At 40.8% G+C, this 18174-nt stretch overlaps 1 protein-coding gene across 2 annotated transcripts in view; it reads left to right on the top strand.

Annotated features, from left to right (window-relative positions):
* orb (polyadenylation element binding protein orb) overlaps nucleotides 1–18174 on the top strand; it is a 208534-nt gene that overhangs the window by 184626 nt on the left and 5734 nt on the right. For both annotated transcript variants that reach the window (XM_067126228.1, XM_067126227.1), the window contains exon 13: nucleotides 13607–13734. In XM_067126228.1, the coding sequence (XP_066982329.1) occupies nucleotides 13607–13734 (128 nt within the window). The remainder of the gene's footprint in view (nucleotides 1–13606; nucleotides 13735–18174) is intronic.

Below are 18174 nucleotides of genomic sequence, written 5' to 3' on the forward strand. Positions count from 1 at the left end.
TGGTGCCTCTTCCTCCTCCTCGATCATCTGCTTCTCCAGCTCAATGAGGTCCTCCGATGACAATTCCTCTCCGTGGGATGCCAGCAGCTCGGTGACATCCTCAGCTTCCAAGTCCAGTTTCAGCCTCTTGCTTAGCCCAACAATTTTCCTTGTCACAGCCTCAACACCTTCTGCCTGCTCAAACCCCTTAAAACTATTCACAAACTGCGGACACAGTTTCTTCCACGCACCATTCAGAGTCGACACCTTTACTTCGTCCCAAGCACGTTCAAAGTCGATGTTCGTCACAGCATCTGCAATGTTGTAGCCCTTCCAAAAAAATCTTTCAGAGTCAACTCCCTTGTTACCTTCAACGGCCCGTAAAGCAGCGCGTATTGTCCTCCTCCTCAGGTAGTATGCCTTGAAGTTAGCAATGACTCCCTGGTCCATCGGCTGTATGAGGGATGTAGTATTTGGTGGTAGATACACCACCTTCACATTAGGTTCATATTACTAAGATTAGCCAGGTGACCAGGGCATTGTCTAAGACAAGCAGGACCTTAAAAGGCAGACCCTTCGAGGCACAATACCTTTCCACTGCAGGGCACAAAGTGGTCATTGAACCAGTCCTCAAAGACCATCAAGGTAACCCAAGCTTTCTTATTGGACTTCCAAATGACGGGGAGTTGACTTTGAAAATGCCCTTAAAAGCCCTGGGATTTTCTGCCAAGTACACTAGCAAGGGCTTAAGCTTCAAATCGCCACTAGCATTGGCCCCAAAGAGTAAAGTCAGCCTCTCCTTACCAGCTTTATGGCCTGGTGCTGACCTCTCCTCCTTGGAAATGTATGTACGATTTGGCATTCTTTTCCAAAATAACCCTGTCTCATCTACATTAAATACCTGGTCAGCAGTGTAACCACCTTCCCTAATTATCTCAGCCAAACCACTAGGGAAACTTTCTGCTGCTACGTCATCAGCGCTAGCAGCTTCACCTTTGCAACTTCACATTGTGCAAATTTGCACGAGCCTTGAAGCGGTTAAACCAACCCCTACTGGCGGAAAATTCTTCACTAGCACTGCCTTCCCATTTTTCTTCACCACTGCCGCATGCAGCTCCTAGCCTTCTCTTGAATCACACTCAGGCTCACTGGAACACGCCGTTGGTTCTGGTCTTCCAGCCAGATCAACAATAACTTCTCCATCTCCACTACGTTCTGGCTACGTTGCTTCACGTTAATCACCGTTGCCTTCATTGGTGCAGCGTCTTGCACATGTTTCAGAATACGCTGCTTGTCCTTCACTATGGTAACAACCGTCGTTCTGCTAAGGCCCAAGGCACGGCCTATCTCGGTGTTACTTTCACCCTTCTCCGAACGCTTAATTACGTCGTACTTGACTTCCATGGTGATGCTCTTCCTCGGCTTCTTGGATGCACTAGCATCAGATGATACATTCTGCCGTTTTGGAGCCATAGTGAAGGCACAATTCACGAAAAAACTGCAGCTAAAGAAAAGCAACAATGAGGCAACGTACCTAACTCTGCGGGAGGCAAACACGTGAGTGAGGAAAGGGTTGTTTGGTATTGTTACGCTGCGCCTGTTGATCGACCCAGGAAGGTCGTTGTCCGGTCAACTACTGTACAGTACCAATGCAGTTACATACAGAGCGCAGCTACGCTCACGAAACTAGTTCCGCTTACAAAGCGGCGTAAAAAGCGCCGAAAAAGTCATAACCTTGCAATGTATTTTTAATAATTGTAACCAGAAACTGATTTTTGATGATTACTGTTAAACCAGAAACGGATTTTTTTATAAATATACGTAATTGAAAAGCGTCGTAAACAGGCTGCGCCAGAACGGGCTGCGTCAGAACTCAAACAAACGCCGTAAGCCGGCCTGGATTTTTTAATGAATATATCTGAAAACCGTCGTAAACTCGGAACGCCGTAAGCCGGAACCGTCGTAAGCCGGGGACCGCCTGTAGTAGTATTACTCTAGAGACAGCTCCCAGGAGTTACTTGGTCTCTACACTATAGGTATCCTTAAGAAAAGGGAACTGTGGTGTTCCTTTACATCCAATGGAGTAACACCTTCTCAGAGGTCAGCTCTCGCCCACCAAGACTCATCTTGTTCCCCAGGCAACAGTGCTAAATATCGCTATTGATCTTCAAAAGAAGAGTACTAATAACCTCCTATCTCAGTCTGCTAGGTGTCCTAAAGAGCCGATGACATTTACTCCCAGACCTTCGATGCCCCTTCAGACACAGCCCTTTCAGAGCGGCAGATCTAGACAGTGCTCTAGACCAAGATCCAACCCCCTTTTAAATGAGCATTCAATCAAACATCCTCTTCTAAGTCCTCTTCCAAGAAATGAGGACTTAGTCCTCCGTACTCAAGTAGGAGCAAGACGACTACTCTTTTGGAAATGTTGGGAGCAGAACCCTGGATAACATCTGTCCAGAAGGAGGGTTACACCACTCTGTTCGTAAGCAAGCCTCCTTTAGTCAACATGCCTGTTGCATTGACAGCCTACTCGCCAGGCTCAAAGAGGTTTGTAGCCCTCTCGCAGGAGGTCGAGTCTCATGTTAAAAGAGGCAATAGAAGTGGTAAAGGACATTTACTCTCTGGGATTTTACAACCGACTTTTCATAGTCCCCTAGTCATCAGGAGGCTGGAGGCCTGTGCTAGATGTTAGTGCCCTGAATGTCTTTGTGCCAGGGAGAATGGATGGCATCCATCAACATGCAGGACACATACTTTCACATACCAATTCATAATGCTTCGAAAAAGTACCTCAGGTTTGTTTTCAAGGACAGGTGTTCCAATTTTGGGCCCTGTTTCAGCTTGTCAACGGCTCCCCAAGTGTTCACCAGAGTGCTGGCTCCCCTCGTACAGTGGCTTCATCTGATGGGGATCAGAATATCCCTGTACCTCGATGATTGGTCAATACGCTCCAAATCGAAAGAACAATGTACAGAGGACCTGTCAAGAACTCTTGTCCTGGCTCAGGAATTGGGCCTCTCATAAATCTGGACAAGCTGTAACTGACTCCTCAGGAGATTCAGTATTTGGGGATGAGGATAAATTCTCAGTTTTCAGGCTTTCCCATTCCTGATTAGAGTGGAAGCATGCCTGAAGGAGCTAAAGGCGATACACCTAGGCTTTCAATTCTTTGCTTCAGAGGTACACAGCAGGACAGTGGCAGTGTATTTGGACTACATGACACTGCTGTCCTACATCAAGAAACAGGGAGGGACACACACTTTCTCCCTGTATGAGACAGCAAGGGACCTTCTCCTCTGGTTGGACCAGACTACCACCAAAGTAGTGACCCGCTTCATACAAGGGAAGCTCAGTGTTCTAGCAGACGAATTAAGCCCCCAGAAACAAGTTCTCCCAAGAGAGTGGACGTTAGATCCAATAGTTTATCTGGATCTGTGGAAACTGGTGGGAAACCCATGTTAGATCTGCTTGTGTCCACCAGAAACCATTGGCTGCTCCTGTTCTTTTCACCAGTCCCAGACCCTGTAGCTTGGGCGACCGATGCAGTGTTGCAGGACTGGTTGAACAAAGACCATTCAGTACAGTAAGGCAGGTATTGAACAAATTTTGGTCAACCAAAATGCATCCATTATACTGATGGCTCCCTTTTGGCCAGCTAAGGAATGGTTCCTGGATCTGCTAGAGCTTCTTGCAGACTTCCTGAGACTGCTGCCTTAAAAGCAGCAACTAGTGTATATTTCTTCGTGTAAGACGACCGTTAAATCATAAAATTCGCCCAAAAAAATTGGGGGTTGTCTTATATACTACCATTCTAAAAACCAAACCTTGAATTCTAAGCGATGTTTATCAGTAGGCTAGCCTTGACCTCAGTGCGATAACCACTGACATACGTGAAAAGATTCATATTATGAAATACTGTAGACTGATAATAAAGATAATAAAACTATTTTTATCATATATATTATTGGCATATCTTCATAATAGCCTATTCAAGGAATAATTCTGTATCAATCAAATCAACTTTTATCGATGCGAGGCCAGCTGACAAAATGTAAATACCGAGTTATGGTTGCTCCCTCAGCGACCTTTATCTTTCAATAACCTAGTGTAATTACAGTAGTAATAACATTTAGGATAACATAATCATTTTTCATTAAAAATTCAGGCTGTTTGTAACTGTTTAGAACAATTCAGTCATAGGAACAATAATTATGTACTATAATTATTATACTTTATCATATTATTGTTAGGGTTTGCTTATGATTGGCAATGAAGTGTAAACAAAACAATGGTTTCCCTTTTAGGTGACATCCGTAGGAAAAACATGACATAGAATCGGCTTTATTTCTTTTACTCTAGATAGTCGTTAATGCACGATTGCGATGTGCATCGTGCGACCCCCAAATTTTCACCCATAAAAAATCATTTTATGTATCTTATGCATGATGCGAGTTCCTTTTTTGAGAGACCAAATTACTATGGACTAACCTCTGGTTAGTTACATTATACTCAAGTAAACGAGTACAGCCATAAACAATCGAATGAGAAACAACTGTTTTGCTATGAGCACTGTCTAGGCTGTGGCTATGAACAGCCGAATCGGATAACAACAATTTACTATCATACGATAGTAAATTACTGTAGTTGTGCTACAGATGATGATAAGTAGAATAGTAATGATAAATATTTTACATAATACCCTTATTCGCTAAGGAGAAAAGATCGCAAGGAAATATACTGCTAAATTTAAGCTGCAAGTTGTAGCTAAAGTGGAGAAAACAAACAATATTGTAATCAAAACTACTGGGCATGAAAGAACACATTTTACTCTTGTTCAAACGTGTATGGCAAATGGGTCTAAACCTTCCCCATGATTATCTTTAAACAAATTGAATTGACGCCGAAACAAAAATTCCCGGAAGGTATCATCCACATTCACAAAAACCTAAACAATGCAAATGGCGCATGATCGCTATTTTTATATTTTATAGCTCTTTGGTGGGTGAGTCGGTAGAGCTGCGGACTGTCACTCGATGGGCCGGAGTTCAGTTCCCCGGCCAGCTGATGAAGAGTTAGAGGATTTTATTTCTGGTGATAGAAATTCATTTCTCGCTGTAATGTGGTTCGGATTCCACAATAAGCTGTAGGTCCCGTTGCTAAGTAACCAACTGGTTCTTAGCCACGTAAAATAAGTCTCATCCTTCGGGCCAGCCCTAGGAGAGCTGTTAATCAGCTCAGTGGTCTGGTAAAACTAAGGTATACTTTTAACTTTTTTATATTTTATGATACAATTAGTAATATGCAAATGCAAATACATACAATATTACTGGATACAGTGAAGCAAAGCATAACATGTTAAAAGATCCATGGATAAGATACATATTCATTATTTTTGTATTGAATAATAGGATACTGTGTGAATATTACATCTGCTAATTTTATATTTCATGTATGATGCAACCCCCTTAAAATTAGCTTCAAAATTAGGTCTTCAAAAGTCACCTGATATGCGAATATATACCGTATTTTGAATTTCTAAGGATACAGCAAGTGAAACAGCATTTGTAATAAGATCTTTACATAACCAATATTTCATAAGATACCTGTTGTTGCAAAAGCTAGCCTATACATAGATGGTTTTTTAATATAGCAGTCGTCTTACTACAGTTATGAGATAAATTCACGAAAATTTGTCATAACTTTGTACCAGGTCTCATCTAAAGGTCGTCTTATACACGAAAATGTACGATACTCAAACCGCTGCACTTCAAGCGGTTTCACTGAAACCTGTCTACTCTGGGCCCTGAGAGGATACAGACTGTTAAGCAACTGCTCAAGGAGAAGGGCTTTTCAGAAGCATCTGCTGATTCTATCGCAGAGTGCAGAAGACAGTCGTCTGAGAGAGAGTACCAGGCAAAGTGGACCATCTCCAGGGCATAGTGTAGGGGAGACACTGTCTCCTCTACTAAATTGTCTATAGCAGAAATACTGTAGCAGATTTTCTGCTATATCTGTGAACTTCGAGGGTTCTCTACTACACTATTAAGGGCGAAAACAGAGCAATGGACTTGTCGGACCTAATTAAGTCCTTTGACTCGGTCAAGCTGAAGAAAGTTCCATTAGTCTTGTGAAACTTAGACACTGCTCTTAAATGGCTATCTAGCCATTGCTTTGAACCTATGGACTCCATATCTTTAAGAGATCTTGCTAGGAAAGCACATTTTCTGATCACTTTGGTAACAGCAAAAAGGGCCAATAAGATACATGCTCTTGACAAAAGGATTGGCTTTTCTTAAGGAAATGCAGTTTCTTTTTCACAAAATTTTCTAGTTAAGAACGTCTCCCGTATGCCGGCGGCGTTCGGTGAGTTAGCGCCGAAGCGGAAAAAAAGTTTTCTTCAAAAATCCACAGCACGCTTAGTTTTTAAGATTATGAGTTCATTTTTGGCTCTTTTTTTTTTTTTTTTTTTTTTTTTTTTTTTTTTTTTTTTTTTGCCTGAAGTTTAGTATGCAATCATCAGAAATGAAAAAAATATCATATATAAATATTGGAATATATGACAGCGAAAAAAAAAACTCGTATATAATTGTATACAAATCGCTCTGTAAGCAAAACGGTTAAAGCTAATGAGTTAATTTTTTTTAGTTGTATTGTACACTAAATTGCAATGATTTTGGTATATAACAAATTTTAAAACGATCAAAGCAACACAGAGAAAATATTATCACAAAATGATGCATGAAGTCGTAACGCGGACTTTTTTTTTTTTTTTTTTTTTCAAAAATTCACCATAAATCGAAATATTGTGCTAGAGACTTCCCGTTTGTTGAAAAATGAAGCTAATTGATTGAATATTACTAGACTGTAAGTGTTTTAGCTTTTGCAGTTTTCTACCATTTCGGTCGAGTTAGTTGACCAAAAGTCAAATTTTTCTATATCGTGATTTATGTGGAATTATTTCAAAACTGATAAAAGCTAAAACCATGAGTTATTTTTTGTTGTATTGTACATGAAATTGCGCACATATTCATATATAAAACTTTATATAACGACTTAATATAAAGCGGTGCAAATATTACGATAACGAGACGAAAGAATTTCTGAGATGTTCGGCGAGTTACCGCATGAGACGTAAGGAAAATGTTTTTTTAAAAAATTCACCATAAATCGAAATATTGTGCTAGAGACTTCCAATTTATTGCAAAATGAAGTTAAACAATTGAATATTACTAGAATGTAAGAGTTTTAGCTTACAATTGCGTTTTTACCATTTCGGTCGAGTTAAAGTTGACGAAAGGTTGAAATTTTGGCAGTTATCGTGATTTATGTGAAAATATTTCAAAACTGATAAAAGCTACAACCATGAGCTACTTTCTGTTGTATTCTACATGAAATTGCGCACATTTTCATATATAAAAGTTTATGTAACGACTAATGTAAAACGATGCAAACATTACGACAACATGACGAAAGAATTTCTGAGATGTTCGGCGAAGTTACCGCCCAGACGGACGTAAGGAAAAATTTTTTTTCAGAAATTCACCATAAATCGAAATATTGTGCTAGAGACTTCCAGTTTGTTGCAAAATGAAGGTACATGATTGAATATTACTAGAATGTAAGAGTTTTAGCTTATAATTGCGTTTTTTTACCATTTCGGTCGAGTTAAAGTTGACCTTAGCTTGAAAATTTGGCAGTTATCGTGATTTATATGAAAATATTTCATAACTGATAAAAGCTACAACCATGAGTTATTTTCTGTTGTATTCTACATGAAATTGCGCACATTTCCATATATAAAACTTTTTGTAACGACTAATATAAAACAGTGCAAACATTACGACAACGTGACGAAAGAATTTCTGGCGCGGACGTAAGGAAAAAGTTTTTTTCAGAAATTCACCATAAATCGAAATATTGTGCTAGAGACTTCCAATTGGTTGCAAAATGAAGGTAAATGATTGAATATTACTACAATGTAAGAGTTTTAGCTTAAAATTGCGTTTTTTTACCATTTCGGTCGAGTCAAAGTTGACCGAAGGTTGAAATTTTGGCAGTTATCGTGATTTATATGAAAATATTTCCAAACTGATAAAAGCTACAACCATGGGATGTATTTTGCTGTATTGTACATAAAATTGCACACATTTTCATATATAAAACTTTATGTAATGGCTAATGTAGAACAGTGCAAAAATTACGACAAAATGACGAAAGAATTTATGAAATTTTCGGCTGAGTTACCGCCGTGCGTAAGAAAAAGTTTTTTCAAAAATTCACCATAAATCGAAATATTGTGCTAGAGACTTCCAATTTGTTGCAAAATGAAGGTACATGATTGAATATTACTAGAATGTAAGAGTTTTAGCTTACAATTGCGTTTTTTTACCATTTCGGTCGAGTCAAAGTTGACCGAAGGTTGAAATTTTTTGTAGTCGACGTACGGAACGTCCACTCGGCACCCAACAGACAATTGTAGTAGACGTATGATACGTCCAATAGGCGTTTAAGGGTTAATAGTGTTTTGGGGTAGGCATGTCCAATCCTTCCCACCTCTTATGTGGGAATCAGCTATGTAATTACTGGGTAAGTTACTTATATAAAAATGAAATTTTTTTAATAAAATAAAGAAGTTACATGATCGGAGCCCTCCCTCCCTCCCTCCCTCCCCTCGCATGGGCGTATGGGCATAAACAAATTGAGCTCTTTTGCTAGCTTGTTCCTCTCTTTCCCCCAAAAGTGGCAGGGGCACGGCACCTACCCCAAAACATATGAACGCAAGCTGCGAATTTCAAAATTTTAAGCTGCTGATAGGTGAAACTAATAGCTATAATTACTGGGTAAGTATATATAAAACTTTATTTTACTATAAAAATGTCATATTTAGTCACGAACACAATATGAAAAAATACAGTAATTAGTGAATGAATAGTGGTGGTGTACAGAGAAAGTGAATATTCGCTAATTATTTACATTTTATTTAACAGTAAAAGCAGACTGGAAAATAAAATTAAAATAATTAGCAAATATTTTAAAGGTTTTACCACATGCTCTATCATCCATGTGGCTGGTAAGTGTGACAGTGAGAAACATGGAGGACCTGCAGTGGTGAAGGAAAGGAACCCAGAAAACCACCTTCAGGGATTACAGTAAAGTCGGCTGACCCCAGAGATGCTGGTATACTCGGACACATCCTGAAGGGGCTGGGGTGCTCATCTGAATGGCATGTGTATTTCAGGGAAGTGGAACGAGCAGCAACATGAGTATCACATTGTCTTGGAGATGTGGGCAGTCTGGGTGGCACTCCAACACTTTCAAGGCCTCATCCCAGGCAGAACCATGATTGTCATGAGCAACAACACCACAGTGGTTGCGTACATAAACAAGCAGCCAGGTACATTCCCAGGAAAAAGAACATAGTGACCAACCAATTAAGCAGGGCAGATCAGATAGTGGGAACATAATGGTTGTTAGAACTGGGCTTAGTGGACATGTTACTCAGGTTGTGGGTGGGCCCCATATTGGATCTGTTCACGACAGCGAGGAACAAGAAGTTGCCAGTATTGCTTTTTGGTACCCTACAAAAGAGTCGTCCTGCAAGATGCCGTCCTGCAAGATGCCTTCCAACACCCATGGGACAACCTAGATGTACTGTAACACCTTTCCCCCATTCAGCCAACTTTGGAAAATCATCTACAGGCTGTTCGTGTCCCAGGGTCTGAGGATGACACGCGCAGCTCCCAAATGGCCACAAGCAGAGTGGTATGCAGACAAACCTCCACCTGCTGGTAGACATCCTAAGACAGCTGCCCTACACCCCCATCCGGCTGAAATGAGCACAGCGGCTGGTTGCATCAGGCAGTGACCTCCCCCCAGCTTCACGGATGGAGGCTATCCAGCAACTCCTTAGAAAGATTTTTCAAAAGTTACTGCAGTCAATGCCAGCCCCCACAGACCCTCTTCCCTCAGTTTGTACCAAGGAAAATTGAAGGTCTTCCTCAGTTGGTGCAGTGAGAAGGGTCTCATCCCCTCAAAGCAGTTAAGGATGTGGCAGCTCCTCCTTTCCTTGTGTTAGCAGGAGCACCTTTCTGTCTCAAAATAGAGAAGGCTATAGGTCCACCTCTCCCGGTATTCAGACTTAGAGGCATAGACCTATCAGTGTCATGGGAATTGTTGGACATGGTTATAAACTTCAAGAAGAGTTGCTTTCTTTGAGATTTGAAACCTCCAGAATGGAGTATCACCAAGGTCATAGCTTCCCTGAGGGAAGTGCCCTGTGAACTGCTTAGAAGGGCCTCAGACTGGGACTTGACCCTAAAATCATTTTTCATGTTGGCACTGGCGTCGATGAAGAGGGTGGGGCGAACTTTGTATCCTCTCAGACGATGTGACTCATACCCATGGATGGGCATTGATGAGATTTACCTTCCTCCCACAGTTTGTGGCTAAGACCCAGAACCCCTCCACACACGACCCAAGGTTTGATGATTTTTCTGTTATCTTGAGGACTTCATTGGTAATGAGCAGGACGAAGTGTTGCTATGCCTGGCCAGATCTTTGAGAGCCTACCTTAAATGGACAGTCCCCCACAGATCAGTCTGTCGTAGACCGTTCAAGAGTAGGAGGAAATTTGGTGCTCTGGGCATAATATCTGAACTCCAAGAATGTTTTTTTTTTTTATAGTATGCATCCCCTTCATATTGGGCATGTCATGATTTTTCTTCACCTTGTAAATTTTTTGCTTTGTCAACAAGTGCCTGGTTATTAACCCTTTCCCATCTGTTTAGTTATCACTGAGGGTACATGAGTCCCAATGTGTCTGGGAGCGCTCGATAGTGTGAAAAAATAATTATTTTGAAAATTCAGCAAAAATAGAAATTTTATGCCAACAACGTTTATTTTGCTATCCTTTTTCTCTAAATGTTTATATTTTATGGTGGAATAGTCAGAATAAGAGTCCCAGCCCTCTAAATGCAAAAAAATGAGTTATTTAACAAAAAAAAAAAAAAAAAATTTTACTTTTATATTTTTGTTTGTTACCCAAAAACTATGAAAGTCAGACGAATGAATTATTTTTTATGAGAAAGCCAACAAAATTCCTAAATATTGACATATAAAACAATGGAAAACGAATGTCCAGTTGGTGAAAAAATTGATAGAAAAAAGAGTGAGAAACAGAGCGCTCTGCCCGGCCTATGGTGAGAATTATCGCTAGAAAAAATTTTTTTTGAAGATCCCTCTCTGTTATTTTTCATAGAAATTACTTTGTAAATATACGAAAATGTAGAGGAAAAGTTGAAGAATAAAGGGAAATTCAAGAAAAATGGCTTTGGTAACAGCAACAGTATCATTTTGACGTTATAAATTGATCGAAACGAAAAAAAATGTTACCGTTGTCAACATTATCATTCGTAGCTCAAAAGCTATAAGAGTTAGGTGAATGAATTATTTTTTATGAAAAAGCCAACACAATTCTCTAAATATTGACATATAAAACAATGAAAAACAAATAAGTATAGTTGGTGAAAAATTGATAGAAAATAGGGTAAGAAACAGAGCGCTCTGCCCGGCCTATGGTGAATCGCTACAAAAAATCTTTTTGAAGACCCTATCTCGGTTATTTTTCATAGAAATTACTTTGTAAATATACGAAAATGTAGAGGAAAAGTTGAAGAATAAAGGGCGAGTTAAGAAAAATGGCTTTGGTAATGGCAACAGTATCATTTTGACGTTATAAGTTGATCAACAAAAAAAAAAGTTACCGTTGTCAACATTATTGTTCATAGCTCAAAAACTATAACAGTTAGGCGAATTAATTATTTTTTATGAGAAAGCCAACAAAATTCTCTAAATATCGACATATAAAAGAATGAAAAATTAATAAGTCCAGTTGGTGAAAAATTGATAGAAAATAGGGTAAGAAACAGAGCGCGCTGCCCGGCATACAGTGAGAATTATCGCTAGACATTTTTTTTTGAAGAGCCCTAGCTCGGATATTTTTCATAGAAATTACTTTGTAAATATACAAAAATGTAGAGGAAAGGTTGAGGAATAAAATGAGAGTCAAGAAAAATGGCTTTGGTAACGGCAACAGTTTCATTTTGACGTTATAAGGTGTTTGAAACGAAAAAAAGTGTTACCGTTGTCAACATTATAGTTCGTAGCTCCAAAGCTATAACAGTTAGGCGAATGAATTATTTTTTAAGAGAAAGCCAACAAAATTCTCTAAATATCGATATATATAATAATGAAAAATGAGATTCAGAGCCCTGCCTAAAATCCAGACGTCTCTTATGTGATGCACTAACGCGTTTTCCGCTAGTTACGGTTGCGAAAGCATGTTGGAAACTGTTCTCGATTGACGTCACTGTATGTAAATAGCCACACGTGTTTACCCAACCTCGTACGCATGGTCTCTGACAGAAGTGTGGCCTGCCAGGCCTGCATGGGTGGGATCAGCTTATGTCATTGTGAGAATTTTGCTACGCCAGGGATTTGCGCATGCACAGTAGAGGAACTAAAAAATTTATAGAAGAAGAGGGTACGAAACAGTGTTTTTCCAATAATGTAATCCTACATTTTATAAAAAAAAATGTAAGATACGAGAGAGAAGCATGGGTAGGATCAGCTGATTTCATTGTGAGAAATTTACTATGCCAGGGATTTGCGCATGCGTAGTATAGGAACTGCTTGCCTGGCATATTGATGCCTGAGTTACACGTTCCAAGGTATGCTTTAGCCTATGGAAACCACCAACTGTCCGAGAATAAAAAAAATTTACCCCTACCACACGTACGAAAAGTCTGTAAATTTTACATAAAATTACGTCAGTCAGAAAAGAAGGGGGTAGGGTGATATTGCGTAATATTACGTCAATTGGACAGGAAAGTGTTAAATAGCCAGAACCCAGTACTATCTTGCACAGTCAGTTGCAAGTAGATTAGTATAGTTTTGTTAAAAGGTCTTGGCCGTTGTGGACGTAATTTAGGTATGTTTTCAAATGGTTTGTAAGTTCTTCTCTGGATGAGTCGATATCGTACTCACCTAGCACTCTCCTAGGCCCGTGTTCGATTCTCCGGCCGGCCAGTGAAGAATTAGAGGAATTTATTTCTGGTGTTAGATATCCATTTCTCGGTATAATGTGGTTCGGATTCCACAATAAGCTGTAGGTCCCATTGCTAGGTAACCAATTGGTTCTTAGCCACGTAAAATAAGTCTAATCCTTCGGGGCAGCCCTAGGAGAGCTGTTAATCAGCTCAGTGGTCTGGTTAAACTAAGGTATACTTAACTTTTTTCAAATGGTTTGTGCATACCATTAAATGTCTGGGTCAAGATTTTGGTGGAAGGGCATACTCAGTCTTCTGAAGTAAAAGCTGAAGGCAGATGGCATGGCTATGCACAATGATGTTGCATGTTTAGAAAATTTGAGGCTAGCTTGAAGACAGAGTTGGACCATGTTAAATTGTATCAAGGTTGGTGAACTTTATTTACTAGGGTAGTGAAACTTGGGAATAGTTCAATGTGATTCTTAAAATGCCAGAAAATTTATAAAATAGAAGTGTGAGGTTGCAATATACAGTTTAAAGAAAATTATCTTCAACTTAAACCACCTTGATTTTTACAGGAATTGATACTGATAAACACAAGTATCCCATTGGCTCTGGACGTGTGACATTCAACAATGTGCCTTCTTACAAGAAAGCAGTACGTGCTGCCTTCATTGAAATAAAGACACCAAAATTCACCAAAAAGGTTAGTTTGTGAAGAGTTCTAAATCTATAGGCTCATTTTTTGGTTCACTAGAAAAAATTTCTGAAGTGTGAATAATGTGCATTATTTTATGTAGGTGGAAGATCTGTATTAAAATTCATACTTTTGATAGGCCCACTAAATGACTGTAAGATAACTGTTGAATTTGAAGTACAGTTGTGATTTTTGGTAGTCTTGTACTGTAAAGAAAAATTCTGCTTTATGGAAACCTTAATTATATGATAGGAACTACTAGAATTTGGTATAAAATTGATCCTTATCTGGATTTTAATGGGTAGGAGACTAGTTAACTGTTTAAGCAATTAGGAATTTTTTTCTGGAACACATGATTTTATATAAGTAATTTACCAAGTAATTACTTAGCTATAGAGTTCACTAGTGCAGAAAACCCTAAATTCAAAATATCACGCTATCACCCTAATTGCATCATAGGTGACATGCCCCGTCCCACCACACAGATTCGTTGGTAACGACACTTGTCGGAGGCGTCACTATGATTTTGCCGCACGGACAATAATATTGCGTGATTCTTGCAGCAGACCTGTATTTTCACCACTTGTTTATCAAATGTTTTTGCTGATCTGTTATTAGTCCTTCAGGTTAGCCCGTGTTTCTTTTAATTTTGTCAATTCAGGCATCCCTGAGACACCAATAGTTGGCTAATTGTAGCTATGATGAAATGGCATTCTCATCTTCAAGTTGGAGTTTACACACCGCATATCAGAGTAATGATATAGATGTGGTTATATCTATTGTATATTATAGATAAGGTTATATCTATTTTATATTATAGTGCTTCTGACCTTCGTTATGATGGTGAAGGATGTGAGTTAGGCTAGCTAAGCTTTGCTGGCTATCTCAAAATGGCCGCCGATTGTACAGGACTTTTCTCCATGCGTCCAGATTCAGTCGCAATATTACATCAAACTTATAATAATACAGTAAACCCCCTGTATTTGTGGGGATGCGTACCCCCCCCACCCCACCCCCCCTGTGGATAGCTAAAATTCGCGAAGACTTAAAACATTTCTTAAAAATACTTAAACTGCCTATTTTGATAGTCCAAATAAAAAATCCCTGTAAAAATGTGTATACCTGAGTATTTTAATAGTTTTATCACAAAAAGGGCATTTAGTCATGAGAATACAGTAATTAGTGAATATTTCTGTGAAAAATACTGCAAATAGGCGAGTTTTCTGCGTATGTATGTGTATGTTCCGTAGAGAAATCCACTAATCGGTGATTCCACAAATCATGAGAACACAAATGGGGGAGGTGGGTTTACTGTATTCATGGGGAGATTTATTTTGTATTCTAGATAATATCCCTTTCATCTAGTTATGTTTGATTCAAGTGCTGTTTGCCTTCGCTCTTTTAGCGGAGGTGGTAATGCTAGGGTAACTAATTCTTGCGGTGCTAATGACAATGTATGACGGTCGTACAAGGCTCTCTCCCTTACAACCGGAAGTTAGGCACGACCACATATCATAATTATGATAATTTTGATAGATTTCCATCGTATAAGATAGACTATCCCTTTCCTTTAGTTTTGTCAAAATTATGATATAGTTAAGCACCTGTCGTATATTACAGAATATCCTTTTCAGTTATGTCTAATTCAAGTTGTTCTAGCCTTTGCTATTGTAGCAAAGAATGTTAGGTTAGACTAACTTAATTTTGTGTTGTTACACGTACAAGTGCAGTGATTGTAGAGAACAGGTATATTACAAAGAGATACTTGTGATGAATGTTAGACCTTAGTAACATTGAAAGAAATAGAAGAGGAAGGTGGCTGTTAGGGCCGAGAGAAGATTCGTTCAGATTAGATTCTTCCCCTATCCTAAGTCAAATCTTTGTCTTGTTCTTTCTGCTTCTGGTCACGATCTTTCCCGTTTCCTGCCTTCTATCATCTACCATGCTTAGCTCACATGCTTCTAACCCTGATACTGTTGCCAATCTTATTTCAGGTTCGATAACAAATTGAACCTCGTAAGTTTAAAGTACTTTGTATAAATTGTCAGGTGAAGTGTTGGTGGAGGTGGTGGTTTCCTGTCCCGCAGGTTCTCCTAGACAAAGGTCCCTGTCCGCTCCCCTAAACCTGGGAGAAGACATACCGGAGGTCGAAGGGAGGCTGGTGGGGTTTGCCCACAGGTTGCTGCCCCTGCAGTTGAGCATGTTGCAAAATCCCAGTTTTTGACAGACAGCGTTTAGAAAGTTGCCAAGGGAAGTGTAAATGATGGAGGTGGTGGCTTCTCGCCCACCAGTTCTCCTAGACAAGGGTCCCTGTTCCGCTCCCCCGTACTGGGGAGAAGACATACCAGAGGGTCAAGGGAGGCTGGTGGGGTGTGTCCATGGGTTGCCGCCTCCTCGGTCGAACCCATTGCAAAATCCCAGGTTTTGACAGACTGCCGTTGAAAAGGCATGTTGTTGAATATGTAATTTGTTTTCCAACTTGGCTTCTTGTTCCCTGGCTCTCCTAGACCAAGGCCCCTGTTTTGCTTCCCTACCCAGGGAAAAGGCATACCGAAGGTCTGAGGTATGCTAGTGGAATTACACACGAGTTGCCGCCCCCCTCGGTCGATCCTACTGAAAATCCTAGGTGTAGACAGACGGAGGTTGGAAAGACATGTTGTGAATGTGCGTCCTGTGTCTTCAACGCAGACTCAGATTCCAGTAACAATCAGCGCCATGAGTACGGCGCTCCCTTGATTCATCCAGGCAGTCAGAGAGACAGGTGGGTGACTCCGGTCGGTCTTCCCCACTTCCTGATAAGTGGGACAAGGATTTAGGTAGCCCGCAGATTTGCGGTGGATCCCTCAGTCTTTGCATTGGTACCTCTTTCTTCTCGTCATTGGGATTCTTGGGCTTGTCCTCTGTAGATCGTCCAGGTATACAGAGCCCTCTTTTGGATGCCAAGCGCACGAAGCATGCGTTACGAGTGCCCAGCACCCGCTCCCGAGAGCCCGATCCACTTTCAGTGCTCCCAGCACCAACTTCTGAGCACCAGCGCCCTTGTTGGATGCCGTGTACCTGAAGTATTTGTCACGAGCCCCCAGCACCCACTCCTGGGATCCTGGGTCCAGCTCCCACTCCTGGGATCCCGGGTCCAGCTCCCGATCCCGGGATCCCGGGTCCTGCTCCCACTCCCGGGATCCCGGGTCCTGCTCCCACTCCCGGGATCCCGGGTCCAGCTCCGGTGCTCCCGTCACCGGTTTCTGAGCATCCAGTGCCACAGATCCCGAGTCTGGGGACAACTCTTTGTCACCCCTCTTCCGCACCAAGCACCCTAACAGGGGCGACAACCCAGAGCCCTTTTGGTGTCCATCACACTACAGCTTTCTGAGATTATAAAATTAATTAGAAAGGCTCTCACCTCTAACCCTCCCCAGGGCACATCCCTGTCTCCAACATCGTCGAGAACGAAGAGATTAATCAAGGTTCTGTTCCTTTAGTGTGGGAAGCTCTTTCTCCTGTTGGCGAACCTTCCATCCCTGTTTTTCACTACAGTTGCCCCAGCCTATCCTGCTCCCTCTTTCCTGAAGAGGAGCCACCCAGAAGAAAGTTCCTGACTCCCTAAGCAAGAAGTGCCTTAGGAAATCCAAGACTGGCTCATTTCTAAGAGAGAACAGGCAAGAATACTTTTGCTTCCTCGCTCTCCCCTGCTTAGGGCGAACTACAGGATACCTCTCAGTTCATCACTGGGGAGGTTCCCCCGTGGGGAGTAGTGATCTTCCAAGGGGGAACTTCTCTGGCCTCATCAACTCTTCTTGTGGTTTGGATTTTGCTCCAGTGAAAATTAGGTTCTTTTCGACCATCTTCTTAAGAACCTCTAAATAGTTTTTGAACTGTTCAGCTTCCTACATTGGATGGTAGGAGCTCTAGTGAAGAACATAAAGACTAATGGTTTTTAGGACTGCACTTTCAGGCGTTGTTGTTCAGTGTGCTTTAATGCACGGACAAAGACATCGGAGATAGCTCTTTGGAACTCACGAACCTTTTCTTTTTTTCGAAGTTTTGAAAAGAAAGAACTTAGTGCTTCTTTACCATCAGAGGAGTTACGTGGTCTTAGAAGTCAGCATTGTGAATTCGCCCGTGAACTCGCTTCACCCCCCCTTGTACTTAACGTTTAGGAAGAGATCGTTTTGGACTTAACTGGAATCCACGCAAGACCTCTTAGCCTACCAAGCACCCAAAGAGTTCTTTGTTGTCGCCGTTCGGATCTAGATGGTCTCTCCTCTGCAACAGTATTCCTTTTGTGGAAGTGAGCCATAGTTGCAGTCAACATGAGATAAGAAGTCTTTTGTACCGTGGTTGTAACCAGACTACTCCCTTTGTTGGAGAAATGGGATAGCAAGGGGCAGACTAGTGGATTCTCAAATTCTAAAGGGGGTTTACTACATCCCTTGCATTGAGAACCCTCCA

This window comes from Macrobrachium rosenbergii, chromosome 24 (genome assembly GCF_040412425.1).
Source record: "Macrobrachium rosenbergii isolate ZJJX-2024 chromosome 24, ASM4041242v1, whole genome shotgun sequence".
NCBI classification, from domain to species: domain Eukaryota; kingdom Metazoa; phylum Arthropoda; class Malacostraca; order Decapoda; family Palaemonidae; genus Macrobrachium; species Macrobrachium rosenbergii.